Source organism: Eucalyptus grandis, chromosome 4 (genome assembly GCF_016545825.1).
Source record: "Eucalyptus grandis isolate ANBG69807.140 chromosome 4, ASM1654582v1, whole genome shotgun sequence".
In the NCBI taxonomy this organism is placed as follows: Eukaryota; Viridiplantae; Streptophyta; class Magnoliopsida; order Myrtales; family Myrtaceae; genus Eucalyptus; species Eucalyptus grandis.
In genome coordinates this window covers 13,985,716-14,011,963 of record NC_052615.1, presented here as the reverse complement: position 1 = coordinate 14,011,963, position 26,248 = coordinate 13,985,716, and the positions used below count along the sequence as shown (strand labels likewise).

Sequence of the window (26,248 nt, the reverse complement as noted above, 5' to 3'; positions counted from 1 at the left end):
ATACTATAGTCTGTAGTTGTCGTAATACATCTCAAAAGAATATTGACATTTTTTTGGTCTATTCTTCTTCAATTAAAAAACACGATTTCGTTCCCAGTGCTTATCATGAGCACTAGAAATTTCCCCAGGCTTCAAGCAAAAAGACAATTCATTTACTATAATTAAGTTACAACTATTTAATTTTTTGGAAACTAAAAAAACAAATTCGGCATTTTTGAAAGATAATTTTTCTTTTCATTTGAAATACCATCTATAGTTTCTATCACATTCACTTTTTCTAAAATCAAAATTAAACAAATGAAGTTTCCATTTTAAGCTTCTCATTTCCTTAGTTCTATAAAAGATAAGTGATGAGTTAATGATTCCTCAATATATTTTATCTATATGCTTTCCTTTAATGTAATTGGAAAGTACTTACTTCATAAAGCATATTAAAATTTTTTGTATATTTTTAAATGTAAAGATAAAATGCTTATTTACAAACATAATTTATCATAAATATTATCTACCCCTGAAATTTTTAAATAGTCATTGATAACTTAAATATCTGTCAGTGGAAGATTTTTCTCTTGAATTCTTTTTATTATTTTCGGTAGTTTTCATCTAGGTCCCATTATTCTTTCGAATTTTTTGCCTCACCCCACTGAAGCGCTCCCTCCTGGCCCGCGTACCCCGTTCTCCCCTCCCTCACAAAAGCAAAAGCTTCAAGGCTTTAATAATACAGACTCTGAAAAGATAGCCACGGTCAATACGGAGTCGGACTTAAAGCAGGCAACAGTTCAATAAGCAGCAGCCTCGGACAGCCAACTTTGACAATTCAATAGCCGGACAAACTCCTCTATTGTAGGGTTGGCCTTGTGATTTCTAAGGATGTCCATGACAAAATTTTCGAAATAAAAATTGATTTCGATTAAAAATTGATTTTTTTAATTTTTATTTTAGCCGGATAAACTCCTTTATTAAAGGATGGCCTTGTGATTTCTAAGGGTGTCCATGACAAAATTTTCGAAATAAAAATTGATTTTTGATTAGAAATTGATTTTTTAATTTTTATTTTAGAAATTGAGAAGTTAAAAATTTTAACTTTTAATTTTTTCTTCAAATCTATTTCTGAAATAGAAATTTATTTCATAAATAAAAAAATCCAATTACGTTACATTTAAACAGATTTATATTTCAAACATATTTCAAGGGAATAGAAACAGAGAAATAGAGAAATATAAATTTCATCATGCGCATCCTAATATGCCTTCACTGATTGATGGGTGCCGTGTGTGTAGGTTCGCCATAATTCCACACATCTCGAGAAAAGTCTACCACTTCCGACAAGTTCTCTTTGTTTTCTTCAGGAGCTTGATGAATCACATCTCTCATAGCGTGACAGGCAGAGTAATCATGTCATGCGGGCTCTTCGTGATGGATACTGAGTCATAAGAAGCTTGGAGTAATGTGATCTCTTTCTATGTAGTATCCTCCGAATCTCTTGATATTTTTCGAGGAACTTTCCGCGAAAATGCATGTATAATAATGGGATCTCTTTTCATGTAGGACCCTTTATCTCTAGATATTTTCGAGGAATTTTATGTGAAAATGCATGTATAGTTTGGTTATAAAATAAACACGATTAGTTTGACTTGCTGGTCCCGCACTGTAAAGTCTGCAAGGTAGTTGCAGCTTTCTTTTCTTATTCACCAAAAATTATGTCTCCTTTCTTAAAGGTTTCGATCACGTTATGTGCCTCAAATAAATAAATTGGACTTAATTCCAATGGACCATACTAATAATTTTTTATTATTATTCTCTTATTCGAAAACTGCATGGAGTAATCAAGGAATGAAATTTAATATGTGGATGTACATATTTGATTCGATATCAGGCATAAATGAACATTGAACAAATATTACACTGAATCATCATTAGCATCTAATGGGCCTTTCTCATTACCACAATCCATTTTACTCGGGATGTGGAAAGGTTCTGTTTCTTATTATTCGTTTTTTTAGTGAATGGTTTTGTCATGTGCAAATTAGAAGCAATATTTTTGTTTGCTTTTGGCACCTGTGTTTTTTTACTTTAAGTTAGAGTCGAGATTATGCAAAAGCAAACGCCCTCACCTAACTGATACCAGTAAACGGACATCTTGGCTTCTATCGGCGAGTCGAACATGATCGTTGAGGCAACAAATGAAGAGTTGAATCCATTTTCGATTAGTAGTTTAATTAACGTGCGTGCAGGTGACCCCCATCAAAATTATATGCAGCCGGGTGAGCTCAGATAATAGAGGCAGAGGACTTCAGAAGAAACGAGCAACAATAATCATTGGAACCAAAATATTTCTGAATGCAACTCCACTTTCGGCGTAAATTTCCAGATCAAGAACAGAAATCTGTGAATCACAATAATCAAACACATTCGCAAGAACGATACAATCCTACGAAACCAAAGAGAAAAAGACAAAGATTTTAAAGATTTATACAAGGATACGGATTGACCTCACAAGCTGCTACTATCTAACCCGCCCACCCTAAGCTTTGCTCTAGCATGGCCTTCGTTGATTTGGAACTGCTCTCCAATGCCCAAGTGTGCCATCAAGAGCCAAACGAAAGTCACGAGCTCGCCGCCTTTACTAAGTACTTGGGCGTGCGTCTTGGCTCTGCAATGACTTGCTGCATAGGACAACAACTCCACCCATACTTTACACATGATCTCCCACTTTTCTTGCTTTTGCTTTCTCAACTCTTTGGCCAAGATGCATCCGTCGAACAAGACCGATTTGCTCCGATCTCCCTTCACATGGATTGGCTCGGCGCTCGTGTCCACGTCCAGGATTTTCTGGCAAGCGTCCTTCAATTTACCTCCTTCCTCTGTTCCCCTCCCCTTGAAGAACTTCTTTACCTCGGCGCATGTGTCCCGGAATCTTATCTGGCCAATGCTGGCCACATTGGACATCATCATAGGTTGCTTGATTAAAAGGTACAACATGTAATCAGACAGGATCTTACTAAACTCCCTGTTCATATCTGTGTCATCTGGGCTATCGCCTGTGTTGTGGCAGAGTTCAGTAGCAATGGGCCATAATAGAATGCTCCGATCGTACTCAGGACTTTCAACATATTTCTTTGTCGCCTCGCAATCGGTACCCCACTCACTATACCGGAGAACCCAATTTCCCTAAGCCTCGTATATTTCCCTTGCCATTTGTGTGTCTTCTGCGAACACCGACTTAAATTGAGCTCATAAAATATGAACTCCCACAACTTCGGAGGAAAGGGGTTCCTCGACACATATTCCAGCGAATCGAGAACTTCTTCAAGACCGACCCCTCGGGCAGCATTGGTAAAGGCCAATATCAAGGTGCGGGAAAACCAATGGGCGATAGGTGCTATATAAAACCAATTATCCAGCGCCCGAACAATGCAGTTGAAGCAAGATATCTCCAACCCGAGGATATACAAAGGAAAGATGCAGAGTTTACCAATGATCATACTGCATCGACCCTCGGGATTGCGGTCCTCATTTGGATGCTTGACAAAAGCATAGGATAGAATGGCCATGAATTTCAGTCCATAAAGAACTTCCATCATCCCCAATTCTTTTGAGAAGCAATCAAAGATCTTCTGCAAACCGAGGGAGATGGCTCTGATGAACAAAGAAGTTAACTTGAGGATTGCCCAGAAAGGAAGACCAAGACAAAACAATATTCCCTTGAGGATATATAACAAAAGGCCGAAGATTTTTCCAAAAATAGCGCCACAAGAACCCTTTTGCTTCTGGGTTTTTCTCGGACGGTCTTCAAGACAAACAGATAGAAGGTTGTAAGAGTAGATGGTTTCAGACCACCGACGAAACAATATAAATGTATCCAACACCTCATACTTAAGCTTGGCTATCCTTTGCAACTATGTCGAACTCTAGAGACTTTGTTGTCTATGATTTCACGATTCTTGTACTCCATTAGGATCATAAAACCAATATCCATTCGAATGACCTAGATATGATACGAAATAATACCGAAGGGTTTTACAGTTCAACTTACTTAATGTTGGATTATATAACCTCACTTCTACAGAATACTCCAAACCTTAAAATGATTTGAATCAGGCTTATGTCTAGCCACAACTCAAAATGAGTAAACGTAACATCCTTGGTAGAAATTCAGTTTAATGCATATTGGGCTATTTTGCCCCACAAAAAGCCTGATAAATTAGTCATAGTATTCATACTCACTATCATGTCCATTATGGTGTAATTACGCCTTTCGGCCATACTAATTTGCTTAAGAATTTGGGCATAGTAAACTAAGTTACCATCCCAGAATCTTTTAAGTATTTGACAAATAGCCCTTTAAGTTATCCAACATTGACATACTTGTCAAAATACTCATCACTACAATTATATCTGACAATCTTTAAGACTTATCCCAACTATTTCTTGACTTTAGTAAAAAAGAACTTGAATCTATCCAAAGATTCATATTTTTCTTTAAAGAAATATTCGCCAATGACTATGTTGAAAAGAAAAATTCTATACAACATTACCATATATGGTCACCAATATCAGCATGAATGACCTCCAACAAATCAAGACACCGAATTGTAGTTTTCTTGCTTATCTTAACCATCTTACTTTTACAATAGTCTACACAAGTCCTTAGGTGACTTTTAAGAGTAGGCAAAATATCAACATTATCAATCTTTTTACTCTTTTTCTAGACATATGATCAAGACGTTTATGTTATAATGCATAAGACTGTTCCTTAGGTAAATATATATTGGAAACAATCTTTTAAACTACATAAGCAACATACATAATGTTGGGAAATTAACACAATCGGTACAATCTATTTGACATATTGCAGCACCTGACTTTATTTGACTTGGAAAATATAGAAACAACATTGTTCTATACGTCAAAAGAGTAGCCACACTCTTCCAGACCTGACATGGAGACTTAGTTCCATCTAAAGGAAAGTATATAAAGTGTTTCTCAACATTAAATGCAAACCAGAATCCATAATCCATAGTCAAAATAACATCTCCCACTAAATCGACATTAAACATTGTTTCCCATGATGAGTTATAATTCATCTTACTTAGATTTATGAATCCCTTTATGGTAAACAACATAATTTCTTGTATCGTTATCTAGCCACCAAGAACCGGATGAGGCTTTTGATAGGAATTAGATTCATAAATGAATGTCAATGAATCATCAACTCCAGACTTACACTTGGACAACCAAGCTTTATATTCATTACAATATCCCTTATATGTCATTTCTTCCTACAAGGGTAGTAAATGACACAATTTCTCTTAAAATGTGCTATCTTGGGACTAGATTGTCAGAATGACTGATGGTTTCATAAATTCCTTTATGAGTATGATTTTAAACTTCAAATCTACCATCTTTAGGACATAATTCTTAACCTCATCAGAACCATCACACTTTATGTTGAAAAACCTTTGCATTTATCCCAATCTTGGCATTAGATAAGACACAATTCAAGCCACCTAGGATTTCTTAATCATTTTAGCAGTGCAGTCAGCTGATAAGCCATTTTTAAGGGTTCCTAAAGGAACGCCTTATAAATAACAAACAAATTTAATTGCCATTTTTTCAAGCAGCAACAAATATTTTCTAGTTTCATATCACTAATAGTAAGATTGCTAGCTTATTCTCAATAAGAGTAATATGAACATCTACCATTATCATCTCAAACGAAAAATCCTATTCACTACTTAAAATTTGACCAATAGGAACCTTAATCGCAACGAAGTTGCCATTACAGAGAATGTAATTTAATAACAAGCAATTTACATCATGTGAGTATAGTGCAACTTAATCTTATAGGTACACATTCCAAGAGTTACACACATCATCATATAAACACATTTAGGTAAAATACATGACATGTAATTGCACACTCTCCACATGACAGCAGTCATGAGAATATATTCTAACATTTTGTAAATTCAACGCATTTGGGTGTATGAATCACTAGGTCAATCACTCCTCAACCATGCATCCCTTCATGAACCAATACACAATTACCTCATTTAGGAATATAACCACGCATTAGAATAGGAGGGATATCTTATTACAATATGAGACCGATATTTCTCAAATCCAATCAAGTGGGTCATTTTGACAGTCACAACCCAATTGAATCATTAAAACTCTCATATCAGGGATATAAACTTTATGACTCACATTCACCCTATACATGTGAAATAGACTAGATGATAGGAGCAATTCGTCACTAAAATCACATGTCATACCAATCCCATTACTCTATTTATTAATACACGCTGAACCTTATACATGTTATTAATGAATCAATATTTTAAATAATCTTTATGTAATGACATACATGTGAATTCAAAATTTCCGAAACTATAGGGAAATACATGAAAAATACGCAAAAATACCCCTACAAATTACATACTTTAGGGTTTCACATGCATTTTCACATCCATAAAATTATCAAACATATAAAATGAATATATCATGGTGTAGAAAACTTTAATATGAGCACATCGGTGCAACCACACACCAAACGAATGCCACACCCGCCCTCACGTGTCGTCGGAATGTGTGGTGTGTGAGATACATGTGCAGGCATCTTAACCGGCCTAGAAAGCCAATCTAACCGGGTAGACCGATCTGATCGGTCAACGGTTTGACCGGTCCATGACTCAATCGATCCGACTAGTCAATGGTCAACTCGGGTCGGGTCAACCTGGTCAAACTAGGTCAGGTCACTCGGTCAACCCACGTTGGGTCGACCTGTTGGAGAATGACGTCATTGACGCGGAGTGACGTCATGCATGGCGTCATCTTGGTAATAGCGATGCCGCGAGTCGGCGGGGTGACGTCATTGATGATGTCTCCCACCACCATAGGCAATCACGCATTGGGCGCGTGAGCGCACGTGTGAGCTCGCACGGCGGCGTGTGGCGCTGACTCCCAGCTCTGTCTCGGCACGTGGAGGCAAGCGTCTTCTAGAAGTGCACAACCCACCAAAATCTTCGTTTCGATGAGTAATATTCATATATGTCATCAAATCTCACTTTTACTGGACTAAAAATCATGAAAACGGCCAAAACAACCCAAAGGAAGGTCAAATCTAAAATGCTTATCGTCAACGCATTTGGCCTTTGTCAGAGGTGTGCCACCCATCAAAATACTCAGTTCAACAAGACGAATCCAAATATGTTTTCAAAATCAAGTTTCAACGGAGAAAATTTCCGAAAACGGGCCAAATGCAACAATTCGAGTTCTATGCTATAAGGCTTTGATACCAAATGTTTGCCATCGAAGTAGCATCCCAAGATCAACATAGCTAGACACTCAAATATTTTGGAGAAGAATACGAAGATTTGCGTACGTGATTTGGAATACATCGTTCTTTATTCGGAATGGTAACGATTTGATGCTCAGATGACGAGCCAACACTCAAGTTCTTATTGTCACGCCCCGAACCCCAAGCATGGGCACTTCCCTCGACGGTTGATTAAAAATGCGATGTTTTAGAACACGTTGCCGACCCATTCTTTTTATCTTTCAATTAAGCATACGCGGAAGCGAATTAAATAAACACCCGATGAACCATCAAACACAGGGATAGTAAAATATGTTAACGCTTTTTCACAAACCACACTTTATAAACATACCAAGTTAGCCCTACAAAGTTATATACAAAAGGTCAATCTCAAAAAAAGGTCCTAACTGACCTACACCCCGGATCCCTTTGACTCCGATGCTAGGTCCTCCACGACACCATTTGGGATGTCGATGTCCATGGGGTGAGCTATCTCTCCATTCTCGGTTTCGACGGTAGGTTTGTCAAAACCTTGCAAAGAACCCTCTCGAGCCCTGTTACGCTAATTAATGTACTACGCTTTGAAGCGATGAGGTATTTTGTGACGAAGGCCCTCATCAACCCAAATAGTGGTCACAACTAACTCACGGGTCTCAGTAGTCCTAAGAATAGGGAAAAAGGAGGACTCATAGTCTATCTCCTTTGGCATCCCAAAACGAACGGGACATCTCTCCATACTAAGGACTTGAAAAAGGGTTAACCACGACAAGGTGAGATAAATCTCAATGAGTCAAAACCCTAAACCCCGATTAGGACGCAAATTCGCATCGAAGACGGTCCTAAATAGGCACCATACAGGATTTACCTCGCCTTGGCACGTCCTTGCTTGTTAGCTCATCACACATGCCAATATCTACGCAACAAGCGTAAGTTAATAACTAGAACTCATCATTTCAATCACAATGGTCTCGATTATAAGGTAAAACCGTTATGACACGCCTCATATTGTGCCACACAATTTAGCCCCATAATCAGACACAGCTATCACAACCATTCAGGCGTGTTCCAATTATTATGACCCAATGGCCACGGCCAACTCAATTGTTGGCGATCATCCGGCGTAACTGGGCATCGTCCTGCTCCGTCGGGCATGGCAACGTCCAGTACTACACGCCCATATGACATTCCATAAAGGAGTATCGGCCTGGCCCCTACCGCATCTAGCATTCGTTGACGTAGGGTATCGGAACTTAATTAGGCATTGCCTCCCCGACTCTCATCAGGTGATGGGTTCCGATAGTGACCATACATGCACATACTTGGCCAAGAATATCATGCTTTGCATTCAAATACCTCGTATTCAAATGAACTTGGCCACTTTTCTTCATATTAAAAATTCCCAATAAAATAATTGTACGTGGCCACATATTTAAATCGAACCATTACACATAGTATGCTCCCATTTAAAAATTTCACGATTTTATATAGTACATAAAATTTTGGCGTAAAAAATCGACACTCGGTATTTTTCTATTTAAATGCCATAAAATCAAATTTAGTAATAATAATCAATAATTACCACCAAGCATTCAATTGCACATATAAGCAATCAAATTCACGTATAAATTCAACCACAAGAAAGAGTGTAAAATTTCACTAAACGGCTAATCCGTCACAAATTACGCTAATTATAATTAATTAAATAAATTGCAATTAATTAAATTAATCCAATTTAATTAACCTAATCATGGTTAACTAATTTAACCTAAGTTAACTAATCTAACCTAAGGTAGCATAGCCTAACTAAACTATCTACCTAACCAAACTAACATAATTAAACTAACCGACCTAACTAATTTAGTTACACTAACTAGGATTAACTACTAATCCTAATTAACAATAATCTAACCCCTAAGCGTAATTAACTATCTAATCAAGGATTATGGAGTTAACTCACCAGATTAGGATGGTAGCGGTTTCACGGTGACGGCGGTGCGACGGTGGTAAGGACCTGAGACTACCGTGTCTCCAACAGAGCTCAACCGGTAGCTAAAATTAGCCCTACAAGTCTCAGCCAAAGGCTGAGATTCGTTTTTGTGGGCTGCACTGGTCTCAGCTGCTGGTGGTCGGGGAAGTTGACGGACGGCTAGATTGGGCGGCTGGCAGCTAGGCAGAGTTGTGGAGATGGTGAGCTGGCAACTGAGCAATGAAGGTGGGTTGGACGAATGGCAATGTGGCCTGGACGGACGAAGCTGAGGTAGACAGCAGCTTAAGACAGGGGATGCTGCTTGGTGAACGCGAGATGAAGCCGCCGGTGGGGTTGTGGCTACGGCGTGATTGAAGTGGGCTGCTGGCGTGGTTTGACGGTGGGTGAAGGTGCAATGAGGGACCTGGCAAAATATCAGGCCACTCATTACTAAAGCCACAAAGTCTTCATGCCAAGAAGTCAATGGCTCCTCCAATGGCCATTTTCCTTTCATTTCCTCACAAACAAAGCCTTTTGGACAGCCAAATAAAGCATTAAAGCAACCCATCGTAATTTCCATTGCTTTTCCGTTTTGTCTGAAATTGATTTTTCTGCAAAATTCCGATTCAACGAAATTTCTCTGAAAGATGAGATGACGTCCTAAAAATGAATTGTGACACGCTCGAATGTCCGATTCTTGAAACCGAATTCAACTTCGTGGTTAAAATCGACCGAACGCGATTTTAGTACAACCTAACCTATTTTGTAGCTTTTAGGGATTTTGGCGCATTTGATCCATGGTCGATAATTTTCGATCCATGTTTGTGCATCCGTGACTTGTAGACAACTCTCAATTGTTGTAAAAATCACAAGGTTTTAATTATGTATCTCGAGTATAAAATCGATAGAAAATCGAGTTATTGTCGTTCGAAGCGAACTTCGCAATCATGCGGAATTACACACAACTCAATTACGTGTTTCCGTCGAATCGACTTATATCTGATCTCAATTTGATTATAACGGTGTCGTATTGACCCTTGCCAATTATTACGGTCAAATGATCGATTTCCGATTGAATTTTCTAGTCTGCCGCATTTATATCTCTTAACGGCTTTACCCGATAGATTAATTAACTCGTGAGGGGCCGGCTTAGAGTAAAATGACCATAGGCGCGTCAACGAAACAAACATTTCATATTATCGAGACGGGGTCGAATTTCTGGATATTACACTTATCCTCTATGACCCTTGGTTCTTGGCTTAATGAAATGTCACTCACAATTTGCCTTATGTGAGGTAAGAGAAAGTTCATGGAAGAATGAGAGCTAGAGGAACCTTAGCGGTATTTATAGAGTTTTGGACGGGCCCTCTCATCACGGGCCGGGCCCCACTTGGTCCACACAAATTAGGCCCATATTCAACTGTTAAGAAAACCTTATGCCTTACCTTATTAGACCAATCTCGTAAAACGGTAATTATAATCTCAATTAATGTAATCAAGATCAGGAAAACTCTTATAGTAAGTTCTCTAGGTTTTTTAAGTTTTCTTTCTTTGGATTACTATGGGTCCCTAGTCACTTGATTCAACGAATCTCCATTACAGAATCGTATATGAGGTTTCCTGAGTCATGGCATATGTCAATGAATCGAAAATTAAACGATTACTAGGCACGATCTTACCTTACCAAGCGCCCGATATGGTGTCGGACCATGCAAAACACAATGCCAGTTTGATCACCTTACTTTGGACGCAAGACCGACCGTCGCCATGCAAAGAGGAAAAGAAAATACAGTCCAGGATCACTCGTGCTTTCGGAATTACTCCATGCCTTGACCTAGACTTGGAATAAATGAGTGGCGACAAGCTTTAGTTTGTTGAGATACTCGCGTGAAATAAGAATACCCCTTGCTGGAAGGAAAAAGAATACCCCTTGCTGGCATCTTATTAGACCCTTGAAGATAGGGACAAAAGCAAAAGTTGACTGACTCTAGACTTAAAGCAGGCGATAATTCAATTAGCAATGGCATCGCACTGACGAATATTCAATTAGTGGCCTCATGATTCCTGAAAGCAGATTCCTTTACTAATTGCTGGATGGTCCACGGTCTGCATCTTCATCAAAGATGTCTTGGGATCAAGTTTGTCATAATCCCATGGATCCGTCGGTGGTTCAATCATTACCGATAACCTTAACGAGACACCGTCACTTCAACGATTTTCAAAGAAAATTAATTGAAAAGATTACGTTATGATTTCGAGTAAATTTATTATTGAATTAGCAAAATTTGAAAGTTCGAAATTGAATTATCATATGTACAGTTAGTTTAAAATATATTGGATAATTTTCCCTTTCAATCCACTTGACGAACATGAGTCGTAGAGGCGACAAAAGAGGGGTTGGATCCGTTTTTGATCATATTCGGAGAAGAGTTATTTCGGCTTATAAAATGTCCAATGTGGGGATCAGTTGGAGTACACAACTTGGTCGTCCTGCGACCGAAAGGCAAATAATCATATCCTGGTTTTCACTTCTCGATCAGAACTTGATCATAGTGTGATCAAATTTGTGGACTTTTCGTGAAAAAAGCTGGTTGTGCGGTTGCAAAAGTGATTGAAAAGCAGGAAACTTAAAATATCTGGAAATTGAAAACATTTGCGAAATCAAAGTATTAGAGGCAGAATTTTCACCTGGAATAAAAACTAAATGGGAATTTTCTAAGTTTTTATTATTTGAAAAAAAGAAAGAAAAGGAAAGTAATAAGTTCATGTTGCAGTAGTATATACCAAGCATGGAATATGGTATCCTTCAGTTATGGGCATTTCTCAACTAGCATAGCTTAATAATCTGCACTAAATGCTACTATCAGTCTCAGGCATGAATCATCCATACATACATACACACATAGGCATATACGTATTCGTATACACCTGGTCCAATCCAGCAGAAGATAATATAGAACAGGCTCTCCATGTAGTTGTGATTGTGATGTCTCTTATTAAATTCACATAGGCATGTGGGGATGCCTCTTATTAAATTCATGTTTGTCGTCTCCCGCACTGTCAAGGACATTTAAAAGTTGAAAAAGGTTTCCGTGTGCAACATCAACTTTCTTGTTAGGTGAGCTTCGGCCTCTCTTCTGTGCAGAAATTTACGGACACAGAACAGAACCCTTCTGGTTCTGTGTTCTGTGGTCACTGATCAGACAAAATTTTACCTACAAAGAGCTGAGAACGAGTTCCTTCATAAAGAAAATCTTTTGAAGCATTTTAAGGAGTTGATATGGCTCGGGAGATTGACGATTTTTTACTGGAGAAGTTGAGGAAGGGGCTTCAGCCTAAAGACGGAAAGCGATCGAGAGTAGCCTTCTCGGGTCAGCTAGAGGAGTTGAGGACTCTGATTGAGGAAAAGCTGAAGTCGTCCACACGGGATGAAAAATCTATCAGGGACAATCTTTACTCCCTCAACAATGTCCTGACAGAGTGCCAGTCACTATCCAAGAAGCAAATCGTTGCCAACATTCAGATTAGGAGGAGTCTGAATAAGATCAAGGAGGATCTGCAGAGGATTCCTGACCCGAACACAGGTGGAAATAACAACACTCCACAGGGTAACACCGAAGAAAGCTCATCGAATGACAAAGATAGCTTCCTTCAAGTTTCGGGTCGGTCGCAACATCTGCAGAAGTTCAAAGGATTCGAGGTCGAAATTGAGTTGCTGGAATCTTTAGTCCAGAAAAACAGTTCTGAGCAATTCAAGGCAGTTGCCATAGTTGGGAGGGGCGGGATTGGTAAAACAACACTATGCCAACTGTTCTTTGACAAAGAAGCAGAGAAAGAGATCAAGAAATCGAACAAGAAGGAAGAGCAAAAGAAGACGAACAAGGAAGAGTCAACGCAGAAACTGAACAAGGAAGAAAAAATGAAGAAATCCAACGAGGAAGAAGAACAAAAGTACTGTCCTAGAATTTGGGTGAGCATGTCGAGGCAGCCTGATGAGGAACAAAAGGTGGCAATAATTAAGAGAATGTTGACACATCTAGGTGTTGAAGAGGAAATCATTGATTCTGTATTTTCTGCTCGTAATCTGAGGGGAATTGTAGCTTTGCTTCATCAGCAACTTTGGGGGAAGAAATATCTTATTGTTCTGGATAATGCTCGTGAGGACGAGGAGTGGTACCATGAATTGGGTTCCCACTTGGTCCATGGCGATAACTGGGAAGACCGCCTTGCCTATGGATTCCCAAAAGGGTATGGAGGCACAGTCATCGTCACGACCAGGATCGCGGAATTGGCTATGAGAATGGTTGGCGAGGAGAATCTGCATAGGATCATGCCACTTTCAGATGATAAAGTTTGCTGGTCAATATTTCGAGATTCAGCTAAGGAAGGTCACGGTCGAAATGATCCCCCACATGATGAAAAACTGAAAGAAGAGGTCTACAGAAGATGTGCCGGCATTCCATTAGCTGCCAAAGTCATGGGTCAGATTATGAACAAACAACTTCAGGAGGGATCTGCAGAAATTGCGAATTCTGCAGGAATAGTGTAGCTTCATTGTTCATTGTAACGTCTGTTTGCGTTAGCATCACGAGAAACACTTGTCTTTTGATTTTGGATAATCTGTATTTCCAGAAACTGGAGTTGACTTGTTGGAACGAGATTTCTTTTTCATGCTTGGTTCATTCAGTAATTGTGCAAGAAAGGGTAGCGGATGGCTTTATATCCAGAATGCCTGATCTTGTCAGCATGCATGACCCATTCAGAGTTTTAACTAATTCAAGAGATTCAAAGTCACTTTGATTGATTGAAATGAAACCAAGAATGCGGTCAATTTCTTATGAAGTCTAGCTGTTGACACGACTAGAGTGAGTTTTCCTCTGCGTTCTCATCATTTGTCTCGAGAGAATCTTGCAGTACCTTAACATGGAAGACACCAACACCAATGTTTGTACACAGGAGGTTTCCTGCTGGAATCAATCGGAAGCGTAGTTGTGTACTTCATCTTTTCAAAACATACTAAGCCATATTGTTACTAATTCGAAAGGCAAGGTAAATCGGAACATGAAATCATCTCAAACAGTGTGAATTGTTTGTTGAGATATGTTTCAAGTTTGAGGCCGAAAATAAAATTTTCACAATTTACATGGTTTTTCTTAATTGGAGTTGGTTTCCTATTTGATGGTTATCTTGGTTAAGTAGGTTTCTTGTTTTTGGATCCAATTCTTGTTTATATAGGAAGTTAGTGTTCTTAATGAAGAATACCCAAGAGGAGTTTTGAAGCTGTAAAAATCTTGTGTCAAGATTTTGTGTGATTCTTTTGAAATCTTGTGTCAAGATTTTGTGTGATTCTTTTGAAAGATTGAGATCATATTGTGAGAAATTGTAAGGCCAAAATGCTATGAGAGTTGCTTGACATAATTAAAGATTGAGAAAATTGACAGTGTTTAAGTAACTCGAGCGATTACAATCTCCTTTTTGCCACACTCCTGTGATGGAGGTTGCACTAATCAAACCGCATAAATTTGGTATATCATATTTTTTCTTGTAATGCTCATGTATTGTTTGATCACCTATTTTTCGCAATAATTTGCATGGCTGTAAGCAAGCCACTAGAAGCTAATACCCAATTGCCAAGTCCAAATCAAATCCCTCCTTCTCCCAAACAAATGTTTTGCGAGTCTTTCTTGACTCAGTAATCAAATTGAGTTTACTTAAAGTATTATATATCTATGTAAGGTTATAAATCAAGTATGATCGATCAAGGATAGATTCGGATTAGTGCTTACCCCCCTATCAGCTAGTATCTTATATAGACAATCACGCATAAGCTTGGTATTTAAAATTGTAATTTTCACCTATTTCTCTAAACAACTACCGATCAACTTGTAATTATTATTGTATTAAAATTTGCATTTCTTAACCGGCCTATATAATTAACATGTGCATCCACTGATCAGCGACTATAAATAGTGGTAGCCTTGAAATTTCTGCTGGATAAACGGTAGAAACATTTCACTCGACAAAATATTGAAAAATACTTGTATTGCCATGCTTCAAAGTCGAATACTTGGACATTTCTAGGATTAGTAATATTGCAACTCAACTCCCAAAAACGCAAAATCTGGAATGTATCCCAGCTATAAATAATGCGCTTGTAAAAACACTTAAAAAACATGCTGAGGCAAAAAAATTTAAATTAATGTTCGGATGTTTGTGTTAACCGTTCAAGTTGTTATTGTCTTTATTCCATATAAATAAATGAATAATGGACTAAGGTGGCCTTGCCCGCAGTCATGGTGGTCTGGGCAAGGTTGCCTTCGCCCATGGCATGGCCCCCACCAGCACCTACGCCGCAGCTCATTGCCCACCGGAAAAATAAAAGAAAGAAAAAGAAAAGAAAATTAATATAAAAAATAATTTACAAGATGCTATAGAAATTGAAAAAAAATAATCCACATCAATATCGGCCTTGTAAGATGACCGCATTTATGGTTACACCATAATGACAACCGATAATTACGATTTCTAGCTAAAATTTGTCAAATTAACTATATGGGCAAATTGTCAAAAAATTTAAGACTACATTTGTCATTGAAAGGTTTATGACTAAATTTGTATAAATACAATAAGTTTATAACTTTTTGTGGTAACTATCCCATCATAAAATATTACATCATAGCAAAGAATATTGACATTTTGGTGACACTACCCCCTGTCCATGTTTTTGGATTATGTGAGGAACTTTCCGCCTAGCCGAGTTCACGTGTTCTTACTTGCATTTTGAAATTTATTTGCCTTTCATTTAAGGTTTATTCTTTAAAGAACATATTTTCATTCCTAGTGCATGTCCTGGATACTAGAAATAGGAGAATTACCAAAAAAGTTCTAAACCTATTACAATATGCGCCAATTTAGTTCTAAGTTTTGTTATTATTATTATTATTATTATTATTATTATTATTATTATTATTATTATTATTATTTTGCTAATTTAGTTATAAATCTTTTGCGATTGTGCTAGTTCATCCAACCAAATTGGGTTGGCCGGCACTGGAATGGTGACGTGGATATTTTTTTCATAATTTCTTTTCTCTTTTTTTCCCCTTCTTCCTTCTTCCTTTGGCCAATGGCAAGCCTTGCCATTGGCCAGCAAGGTTGACCTAGCCAGCCCTTGCCTCTACCCAATAACAACCAACTGGAGTAAGAAGGAAGAAGAACAAAAAAATAAAAAATAAAAGAGAGAGAAAGACAAAGGAAAAGAATTAGTAAAAGATTTGAAAAAAAAATTATTAAAAAATTGCAATCCATGCTAGCTAGTCAAATTTGGCCGGATGGAATGAATTGGTATAATTATAAAAAGTTCAGGATTAAATTGGTTATAAAAAGTTTAGGACTTAATTGATACAATTATAATAGGTTTATGACATTTTTTTGATCATTTCCCCACCTAGAATGTGCCCCATGCTTTGAGCAAAAATAAACTACACTTGTAATAATTAAGCTACAACCATTTGCTTTTTTAGTAACTTAAAAAGAATAAGTTTTTTTTTTTTTGTGTGAAATGTTGTCCGTAGTTACCTATTAGAACCACTTTTACCAAGATCAAAGTGAAAACAATTCATCATGAAAGGTTAGATTTTGCATCTCTACTAGTCACTAACATTGGAGAAAAAACTAGTCCAAAATAAATTTTCGTCCTATGACAAATATCTATTCTAGTGAAGCGTCTCGTTTTCGTAATGCCACGAACGATGAGCAATAAAAAAATTATTTAATTAATATTTACTCTTCATCTAATGTAATTACAAATAATTGTTCATGTTAATCATATGAAACTTCTTGGATACGGTAATATTCTTTTAACATGGGAAGTTTAATGTGTTTGCATTTGAAGTCCTAAAAATTGATATGAAATTGCAATCTTTTCTTTTTTTTAATGAAAAGTTCTAAAACTTTAGAAAAATAGTGTAATTATCGCAAAAGTGCAACTCTAAAAATTTCAAAAGTGTAATTAAGTCTTAAAACTTATAACGAATGTACAATCGAGTCCTAGAACCTTTAGAAATCTATTAATCGAGTTGATCAAAAAGTTTTAAAACAAATATTTTCCGAAATTTTTAGGATTAAATGGCACTTTGTTGACGAGGTTTTAGGACTTCCAATTCATTTATTCCGATTTTTTGTTTGGCTAGTCCAACGTGTTACGCTTGGCAACAACATTTCAAAAATGGGGTCCCTGCGGGCATGAGTTCCCTCAGCCACGTCCTTAGATTAACCTCAGAAAGATCTATTTTAGTTGATCAATTATAATTGATGCAAGCCTCACCAAAGATGCCAAGAGTAAGAAGAAGAAGGATGAAAAAAAAAAAGAAAAAAAGAGAAAGAATAAAAAGGAAAAATTAATAAAAATTTGAAAAATAAAAATTTTATTAAAAAATTTGCCAACATCGATAATCCTAAAAATTTCAAAATTGATCATAAAAAGTTTAGGATTTAATTAATACAATTATAATAAATTTTCTCCACTAGAATGTGCCCCATGCTTCGAGCAAAAATAAACTACACTTCTAATAATTAAGTTATAACTATTTGCTTTTTAAAAATTTGCAAAACTAACATTCAAAAGTCCAATGACAAATATCTAATCTATTAATAAGTGAAAGTATTTTAGTTGATCAATTTGATTTGTTGAATTTTAGGACTAAAATTTTTTGATTACACTATTTTTTGAAATTTTTAAGACTAAATGGCACTTTATTAGCAAGGTTTTAGGATTTCCAATTCATTTATTCCGGTTTTTTGTTTGGCTAGTCCAACGTGTTATCGCACGGCGACATGCGACGTGCGACTCGGAGGACGACCCACATGATGAAATCGCATTAAATAAGGAAACATAAGCCGACCCGATACGCCTACGCGTCCGTTTACAAAACCCATTTGTGACGTTTTATTTTCATTTCATCTATCCTTGTCCGTCTGTCCGTTTGGCGTTAAGCTGCGCTCTCCCGCTCCCATGAGTTCCCTCAGCCACGTCAGCTTGGACTCCTCCTCCTCCTCCAGCTCAGCAGCAAGCTCGGCGAGGAGGAGACCCGTTGACCTCGCATTCCGTTCATTTCAGCAGCAAGCGAGGAGGACACCCGTCGTATTCCTTCATTTCCACCACCCGCTTCTTCTTCTTCTTCTTCCTTCTTCCTTCTCTGCTGCTGCTGCTGCTGCCGTGTTGATTCTTGGAAGATTCAAACTCAACTCTTCAACCCCTTTCAGCTCTCTCGTGTCCATGGCGTCGACCACGCCGTCGCCGCACCACGGTCAACTTCAACTCTCAGATCACGGAGACATCCAAGACGTCAAGCCCATCATTTACGGGTTGCTCAAATTCATCTCTGAAGTAAAGCACTCTCTTCCTGAGTCTGAGCCCCAGAGCGCAGACGGCGCTGTCGCCCCCGAGGAGAAGAAGATCGAGGCCAAGGAGGACGGCGGCGGTGGCGGCGGCAAAACCATCAGCTGCTGTGGCGGCGTGCTCGCCGGCGACGACAAGAAGGGAGTCGGCAGCAAGGAGGCTGAATCGGTTCCGGACGGCGGCTCCGGGAAGCCCAGCGGCACCAACGGAGGCGGAGGCGCCGGCGGCGGCGACAGCGAGGGAGGCGCGAACGGGAGCGCGAGCGCGAGCTCGAGCTCTGGTGGGAGCAATGACGCGCTGCGGAATCAGGCGGAGAAGTTGCGGAGAGACCTCAATTACATCGAGCGCGCGCTGATCAAGTTCAGCGACTTGGAGGCAGGCTTCTGCAGGCAGTTTAAGGACATTGACAAGCAACGCCTTCTGCTGGATCAGATCCTGCCTAGTATGGCTCAGGTTCAGAGAAACACGAGCGCGATCAGCAGTCAGCAAGTCGACAAGTTCGGCTCCATCAGCGATATGGTAACGCACCTGAAACTCCAGATTCCTTCCCTCAGTAAGCTGTCCGCCTCTAATACTGGTGCTCATCAATCGGATGAGGGGTTCGTGTTCGACGCATACTGCATTGTTGGCGAAACGCTGAGACAAGAAATGATGAATAAAGTTCTGGAAGCCCCTGCTCTCGAAGAGTTCTTCAATGATCTTTCGTGTGTTTTCGAGGGTCTTGACCGGTGGTCAAAGCTATGCTTGCTGTGTTTTTCTGTGTTCCCTGAGAATGCTCTATTGAGGAAGAGGCTTCTTGTGAACTGGTGGATCGGAGAGGGTTTGGTGGATCCTGGGGAGGAGAGTGTTGATGCTATTTTCAAGGAGTTTGTTGCGAAAGGTTTTGTCGAACCCGTACTCAAGAAACGCAAAGTCATAGGATTCAAGATGGATCCTTTGGTCCGCTTCGTGGTTATTCCATTGCAGAGAAAATTGGGTTCTTTAGTTTCAATTCGATGGGAGTTCCTACTGAAGACTTCTCGTGGTCTTACAGAGCATGCTTGGTAAGAAGTGAAGGAAAATCTTCTAGGGAGAGTTTGACAAAAAGGAGGAAAATCTGGACAAACTGCGAACCATATTCAACGTCAATGATCCTTATCCTGATTTTAAGCTGGATTGGTTCTCAAAGCTGGAAAATCTCAATGTACTATACCTTGGGAGTTGGCAAGATTTTGCCAAGCATCATATAGAAGTTGAGGATTTGGAATTCTTGAAAGGGCTAAAGCACATGAAGCATCTTCAATTCTTGAGTCTTCAAGGTATTTCTAGAATTACGGAGCTCCCAGATTCCATTTGCAAGCTCATCAGCTTGAAAATCCTGGATCTTAATGCATGCCACAATTTAGAGTTGCTTCCTAAGAACATAGGTGCACTCAAGAAGCTGAGGCATTTGGATATATCACAGTGCTACTTGCTGGATCACATTCCGAAAGAGCTTTCTTCCCTCACGCAGCTCCAGGTTCTTAAGGGCTTTGTCATTAGTGACATGATCAGCAGCGACTTTTGTGCTTTTACCGATTTGAAGTATTTTCTGGAGTTGAGAAAATTGAGCATCTATACAGGGAATGTAAAATTTCCAACAGACAATGAGCTAAAAGTACTGCAAGAATTTGAGAATCTCGAGAAGTTAACGATAGAGTGGGGAGGGAAACCAAATAGCACAAAAACTCTGCAAGACAACATTTCAGCCCAACCGAATGAAACCCATCAACCAGCACAGACAGCTTCTGCAGTTGGGAGAAAACTCAGCAAGAAATCTACCTTTAAGAGAAGCACTACTCGTACCTCTTCCCTGAATGCAGGAGATAACAGGAAGTTGCAGAAATTGGAGCTCCATTGCTTTCCAGGAACTACTGCTCCTTCTTGGTTGATTGAAGGCAAATTGAAGCCGCAAAAGTCTCTTTACATAAGTGGAGGACATCTCCAGACACTAATTCAGAACAAAAGGATAACATGGAGCGTTAAGATATTGTGTCTGAAGTTCTTAAGTGAACTGAAGATGGATTGGGGAGATCTGCAGAAGTCATTTCCGGAGCTAATTTACTTGGAGAAGGTCAGATGTCCCAAGCTCACTTTGTTCCCCTGTGATGAGCATGGAGTTTGGTTGAATGGAAAAATGAAAGCTAAACAGATGGCAGAACCAGAATTGGGTTTGTCTTGGTCTTTTCTTAAACGTAAGGATACCACTTATCCTATCCCCATTTCTTCTTCCCCCTCTAAATGATAATAGTTTGTGGTTCAAATGCGGGCATTCCTAGAGGAAGTGGACTGCCTGATGACCATTATGGAACTTCTAAACTACCAGTAGTTGTTTGCAGTATCAAGTATCATTTTGCTCTGTTTACATTCTGGTGATGCAATGGAAGTTGTTTACCTTTACATTTGATGATAAACTTTCAGTCAAATTCAGAGAGAATGAAATCTTGCTTGGTCTCAGGAGTTATGGGGAATTTCATCACTCCAAATGAAAGTGAGACTGTATTGTATTTTAAGCAAACTGGATAACTATGCTTATTGCTTAGTTCATACATAGTAGCAGCAAACTCGACCCATCTAAGGCTTTTGTTCAGCTATCAGGCATCATTAGTTGCAGGATTCAGAAACTGCTAGACCACATTGGTTGTTGAACTTATCTGTCAATGAAGCAGTTTTGCTTAGGGCCTGTTTCTAAGTTATGCTGCATGAGATCAAATCTCTGTTGATGGTTTGGCTTTGGAGTACATAGTTCTCCTGTCAGGGAATTCTTTGGCTTTTTGTTCAGCTATCAGCCATCATCGGTTGCAGGATTCAGAAAATGCTAGACCACATTGGCTGTTGTATTTATCTGATCAGTGAAGCAGTTTTGATTATTGCCCGTTCTAAGTTATGCTGCTCAGATAAAATCTCTGTGGATGGTTTGGCTTTGTTTTTATGTCCACCTTACATAGTTCTCCTGTCAGGGGATTCTTTGCATTCACTTTGTGAAGCTGCTAAGATTTCTGAGTGCTAATCTCAGTGATTATCTGTAAACTACACATTGGAGATATGCTGCCTGATAATAACTAGTTAACTGTGAGAAAAAGAAATATGTATTTCCCAGTGGCCATTAGCGGTCCTGAGGACATATGCTCATCCACTAGTCACAATTATGATAACCTCATACATTCATCACTACTACAGTGTTCTTGAATTCTTGTGTTGTTTCCCATAGAGAGGAAAGTTTCTTGGACTACTCTATAAGTGTCTTATTTTGAGCAGCAAATGCTCACATGAGACAATAGGCAGACTTCAATAATTTCATCTGCTGTGTCTCATTGAAAAGTTGAGAAATTTTGGTTTGTCAAAAGCACAGCACTGGGCTTGGATAGACAATATTACCCTGCAAAAGTGGAGACTGCATTTGAAAAAATTAATCAAGAAAGACTCACAAAACATACGGTTGGGAGAAGGAGGTGCTGCTGCGTGAGTAGAGAGAGGAAGCAATTACTGAAAGAGTCAGGGATTTGATTAGAATTGGCAATCAGTTGTCAGGTTCTAGTGGCTTGCTTACAGCTATGCAAACAATTTACACTGTTTGAGATGATTGCATTTACCCAATTCACCTCGACGTTTGAATGTAGTGCCATATGGTTTGGAATGTTTGAAAAGACAAGGTACACAACTATGCTTCTGATTGATTCCAGCAAGAAACCTCCTGTGTATAAACATCGGTCTTGATGTCTTCCATGCTTTTTTTTTTTTTTTGGTCAGAGATGTCTTCCATATTAAGGAACTGCAATGTTCTTTGCAGAAAAATGATAGTACCCACTTTAGATCCTATTTGAAATTTTCCCCGAAAAGAAAGACTCCAAACCGTATACATCTGCATGGGACCCCATTTTCCATTTTCAGTGCATGCTGAGGACATCAGGCTCATGAAATGAACCTAATGTACTGCAAATGATTTATTTTGTCACAGCTCTTCATTCGATAATCTTTAATTTGTTCCCCACAAAAGAAACTCTCCTGGTTCAAATTCCTCAAATGAGGAGCGCTCTTAAAATCAGACTTTCCGGAGGACTGAATTGCATATTCTGAGAGGATACATCAGCTAGAAAGTTACAGCATCATCCGTCTAGAGTCAACCATGTTGATCTGTTGGTTAGAAGTTCCTAGCAGCAGAGTAATACACGTGCTAGAATCAATTGAAGATTTTCTCATTTGATTCACCTCCTTTGTCAAAGCTGTCGTTAGCATCATGTCATAAGACAAATTCTTTAGGGACCATAAATAGAAATCTTGCAGATGATCATGAAGGTGAGGCAGAGAAATTTAGGAACAAAATCTTCAGAAAGTGCATGGCTTCTCATGAATTCGCTTTGTATGACTTTGGAGATTCCTCCCAAGTGGTGATCAATTTCTGTTGCTGCTAACAGAATGCCACACATCTACACAATTCTTTTTTAAAGAGATTTCCCACTTTATATAATTGAGAATCGACGCTCTCATTTCAAGCTGTTTATGAATAACTTCTTTCTGATGATGGCCCTGGCAATCATGGTCGATCATGGAGAAACAGAATAATGCAGTTTTTTAGGCACATATCCAGTGTTAAGTAACTTTGAAACAAGAGCAAACTAATGTCGTATGTGTACTAGTTCTGTATAATATGAGTGTGCATTGGAACTTCTCATCAAGACACAAAAAATTTGGCTCATTTTATTTAAAACATTGCTTTTAGCAGAATGTTGCTCACAGAAGATTAGATTTAATTACATCATTCATTCAGACTTGTAGAATTCTTATTCAGAACTGCTGAAAACTAGCTGCTTGAGAGTACAAAGATTTGAGCCCTTGTGTTATCGAAGCATAAACACCAGGGTAGTGGTGATTATCTTTGTCATGTGATAAGATGATCAGAGAGGCCCGGATGCGAAATGAGGTAGAATCAAACATGTAATATACTGTTGGATTCTCTTATTACAAATAATTGATTAAATGCCCAAATTGTACCACCTCTACGCAGTAATAAACAAACTTTTTCTCAAGACGACATGCGAAATGCAAGAAACACGAGACTTTGATTCAGTCTCACTACTGTCGTGGAGTTGGGTTTGCTGGTGCTGCTGAGGTTGGTTCGTACATTTGACCCATTAGTTTGGCAGCTAACGGAAGGCCAGCACATTTTTTCTTGATATCTGCCTTCAGCTGCTCTTTTTCGGTAGAATCAATATGCTTTCCTCGTTGCTTGGCTGAATTCTCAAATATCGCCCAGCAAATTTCAGGATCCGAAAGCGGCATTATCTGGTGCAGATTGTCCTCTCCAACCATCTTCCTGGCCATCTCCTCATTCCTACATGTGACAATGACTCTCCCCCATACCCTTTCGGCAATCCATGCGCAAGGCGGTGACCCCATGGAGCCCCGTTGCTCAAGTTGAGCCCAAATTGGAATACCATTCATTGTCCTCATTGCAGATGCCTACGTCACAAATGCCATCCAAGACAATCAGATACTTCTTCCCCCACAGATGCTTGTGGAGCAAAGCAACAAGAGCACTTAGTTTACAATCCGCTGTATCTTTATCTTCGATATCACTGACTTCCTCTTCAACACCTAGCTGGAATAACACCGCCTTGACAATGTCTGCCTTTCTTCCGGAATTCTCAGTAGGCTGCCTGGACAAGCTCACCCAAATTCTAGGAAGGAACTCTCTAGTCTTCTGTGCGTTGCTGAAGAACAATTGACATAGAGTTGTTTTGCCAATCCCTCCTTTCCCCACCACTCCAATCGCCTTGAATTCATCTGAGCTTGGTTTCTTGCACAGAGATTCCAGTAACTCCATTTCGATGGCAAATCCCTTCACCGAATCTGCTCGCAGAGGAATTGGTCCGGAAACTTCTCGACTCTTCATTGCGCTTCCGCCATTGCTATCCTGAGTAGCATCACTACTCTGGCCGGTACTGGGATTCCGGCTAAGTTCCTCCTCGATCTTGTCCAGGTTCCTCTTAATTCTGTACTTGGACAGAATCTGCTTCTTCGATAGTGTCTGACACTCGGTCAGGACATCGTTGAGGTAATAGAGATTTTCCCTAATCTTGTTTCCCTCGCACGAAGACGAGCGGAGTTGACCTTCAAGCAGTTTCTTCAGCTTCTCGAGCTGGCTGTGTAATGCTACTTTGGGGCGATTCTTGTCCTTAGTGTCAAGCCCATTTTCGAACTTCTCCAGCAGGTACTGCTCGATCTGTAGAGCCAGACTAACTCCTGAATTCCTCATTTCTTGTTCAAGAGGTTTTGGAGGAGGAGGAGGAGAGACATGACCATCTGAAGCCATGTTACTTGAATCTGTATGCTGACGGATGAACGGCCTCCAAGAATGAATACCCAGAAAAAGTAATTCTGGAGTTCTGATAAGATCAGTAGAAAAAGGCTCTCGCTTCGTTCGGAGCCTTGAGGGGTTAGCTTGAAAAGGCCTTGAAAGTTCTCACTATATACACGGAGACCTTTCTTTATTTTAATGTCCTTAACAGCTGCCAGATGATAATTATGAAATTAAAAGTTGGCCTGTCGTTCTGCATTCACACATGCACCAGATAAATGGGGGTGATCTTGATTGAATTACTCGAAATTTGTATTTTATGCAGAGATCGTTCTTTATACGGACATCATGCAGGGAGATCATGGGTATGGTTATTCAATTTTGAAGGGTCAAACCATGGTTCTGAACTTCTTATTCATAGATTTCCTCAGAGGTCCCCTATTTAACCTAAGGTTCAGAAGATTTAAGATGGAGAGTTCTCTCCCCTCACTGATTGGTCAACTAATCAGAAAGATGGGTAGAAGACCAATGAAAAGAAGAAAAAAACTGAGAATATAAAGGAAATACACTCATTGGTTCCTTTTGTAAAGGTAAGAAAATTTCCACCCTCTCTGCTTCATTTTGTGTCTAAACGTGAGTACAATGATGGATAAAAGAAAATGTTTTTTTTTCTTCTGATGATGAAGACTTGCAATATAAAATGTTAGTTGGGTCTTCGTCGTGTCCTGTTCCCAAGATATTTGTGATAATGGGTTTCATCATACCTCAAATTTAATAAAAAGATTAAAGATGATATCCTAAAAATCATAATATGATAGATTTATAATAAATTTATTTAAAATCAAAATTTCAAATTGATACATTTTTTATAAATTTATTTCAAATTAATATACTTATGATGAAATTTATCCTATATTAGCTTCCATTAAATTTATTGTCAAATTAGTAAATTGAATGAATGATACGTGATAATTTACTAATATATCAATTTATGATTTTATTCTCCATTCGATAATTGTTTTGGTATTAATCTAATTTAACGAAGAGTATGAGGTTTTTGGTTAAATAAATTAGTTTAAGATAAATTTGTTATAAGTATACTAATTTTAGGATTCTTGGCTCGATGAGACCACCACTCATAAGGCTTTTGCCTTTTGTGAGGTGAGAGAAAATTTATGGAAGAAGAATGACCAGCAGAATGACCTTAACGTATGTATAGAGTTTTGGACGCCCTCATCGCCATAT

General features: G+C 38.8%; 2 protein-coding genes across 2 annotated transcripts; one reads left to right on the top strand and one right to left on the bottom strand.

Annotated features, from left to right (window-relative positions):
* Positions 1-12,567: 12,567 nt before the first annotated feature.
* LOC104442693 (probable disease resistance protein At5g45490) lies at positions 12,568-13,836 on the top strand. The gene is made up of 2 exons (XM_010056093.2): positions 12,568-13,075; positions 13,328-13,836. Exons 1-2 carry the CDS (start codon positions 12,568-12,570, stop codon positions 13,834-13,836), a joined length of 1,017 nt encoding a protein of 338 aa, XP_010054395.2.
* Positions 13,837-23,778: 9,942 nt separating this feature from the next.
* Positions 23,779-25,018, bottom strand: LOC104430001 (probable disease resistance protein At4g19060). Its single transcript, XM_039310722.1, has 2 exons — positions 24,141-25,018; positions 23,779-24,037 (listed from the first exon to the last, which is right to left on the bottom strand). The coding sequence occupies exons 1-2, from the start codon at positions 25,016-25,018 to the stop codon at positions 23,779-23,781; spliced, it is 1,137 nt and encodes a 378-aa protein (XP_039166656.1).
* Positions 25,019-26,248: the final 1,230 nt, after the last annotated feature.

Excerpts from the sequence above, each read along its gene's own strand:
- LOC104442693 (XM_010056093.2), top strand. The coding sequence starts at position 12,568 with ATGGCTCGGGAGATTGACGATTTTTTACTGGAGAAGTTGAGGAAGGGG. Across the intron at positions 13,076-13,327 it reads AGTTGGGAGGGGCGGGATTG|GTGTTGAAGAGGAAATCATT; the intron begins GTAAAACAACAC and ends TGACACATCTAG.
- LOC104430001 (XM_039310722.1), bottom strand. The coding sequence starts at position 25,018 with ATGGCTTCAGATGGTCATGTCTCTCCTCCTCCTCCTCCAAAACCTCTT. Across the intron at positions 24,038-24,140 it reads TGCAATGAGGACAATGAATG|GAATGAGGAGATGGCCAGGA; the intron begins GTATTCCAATTT and ends TGTCACATGTAG.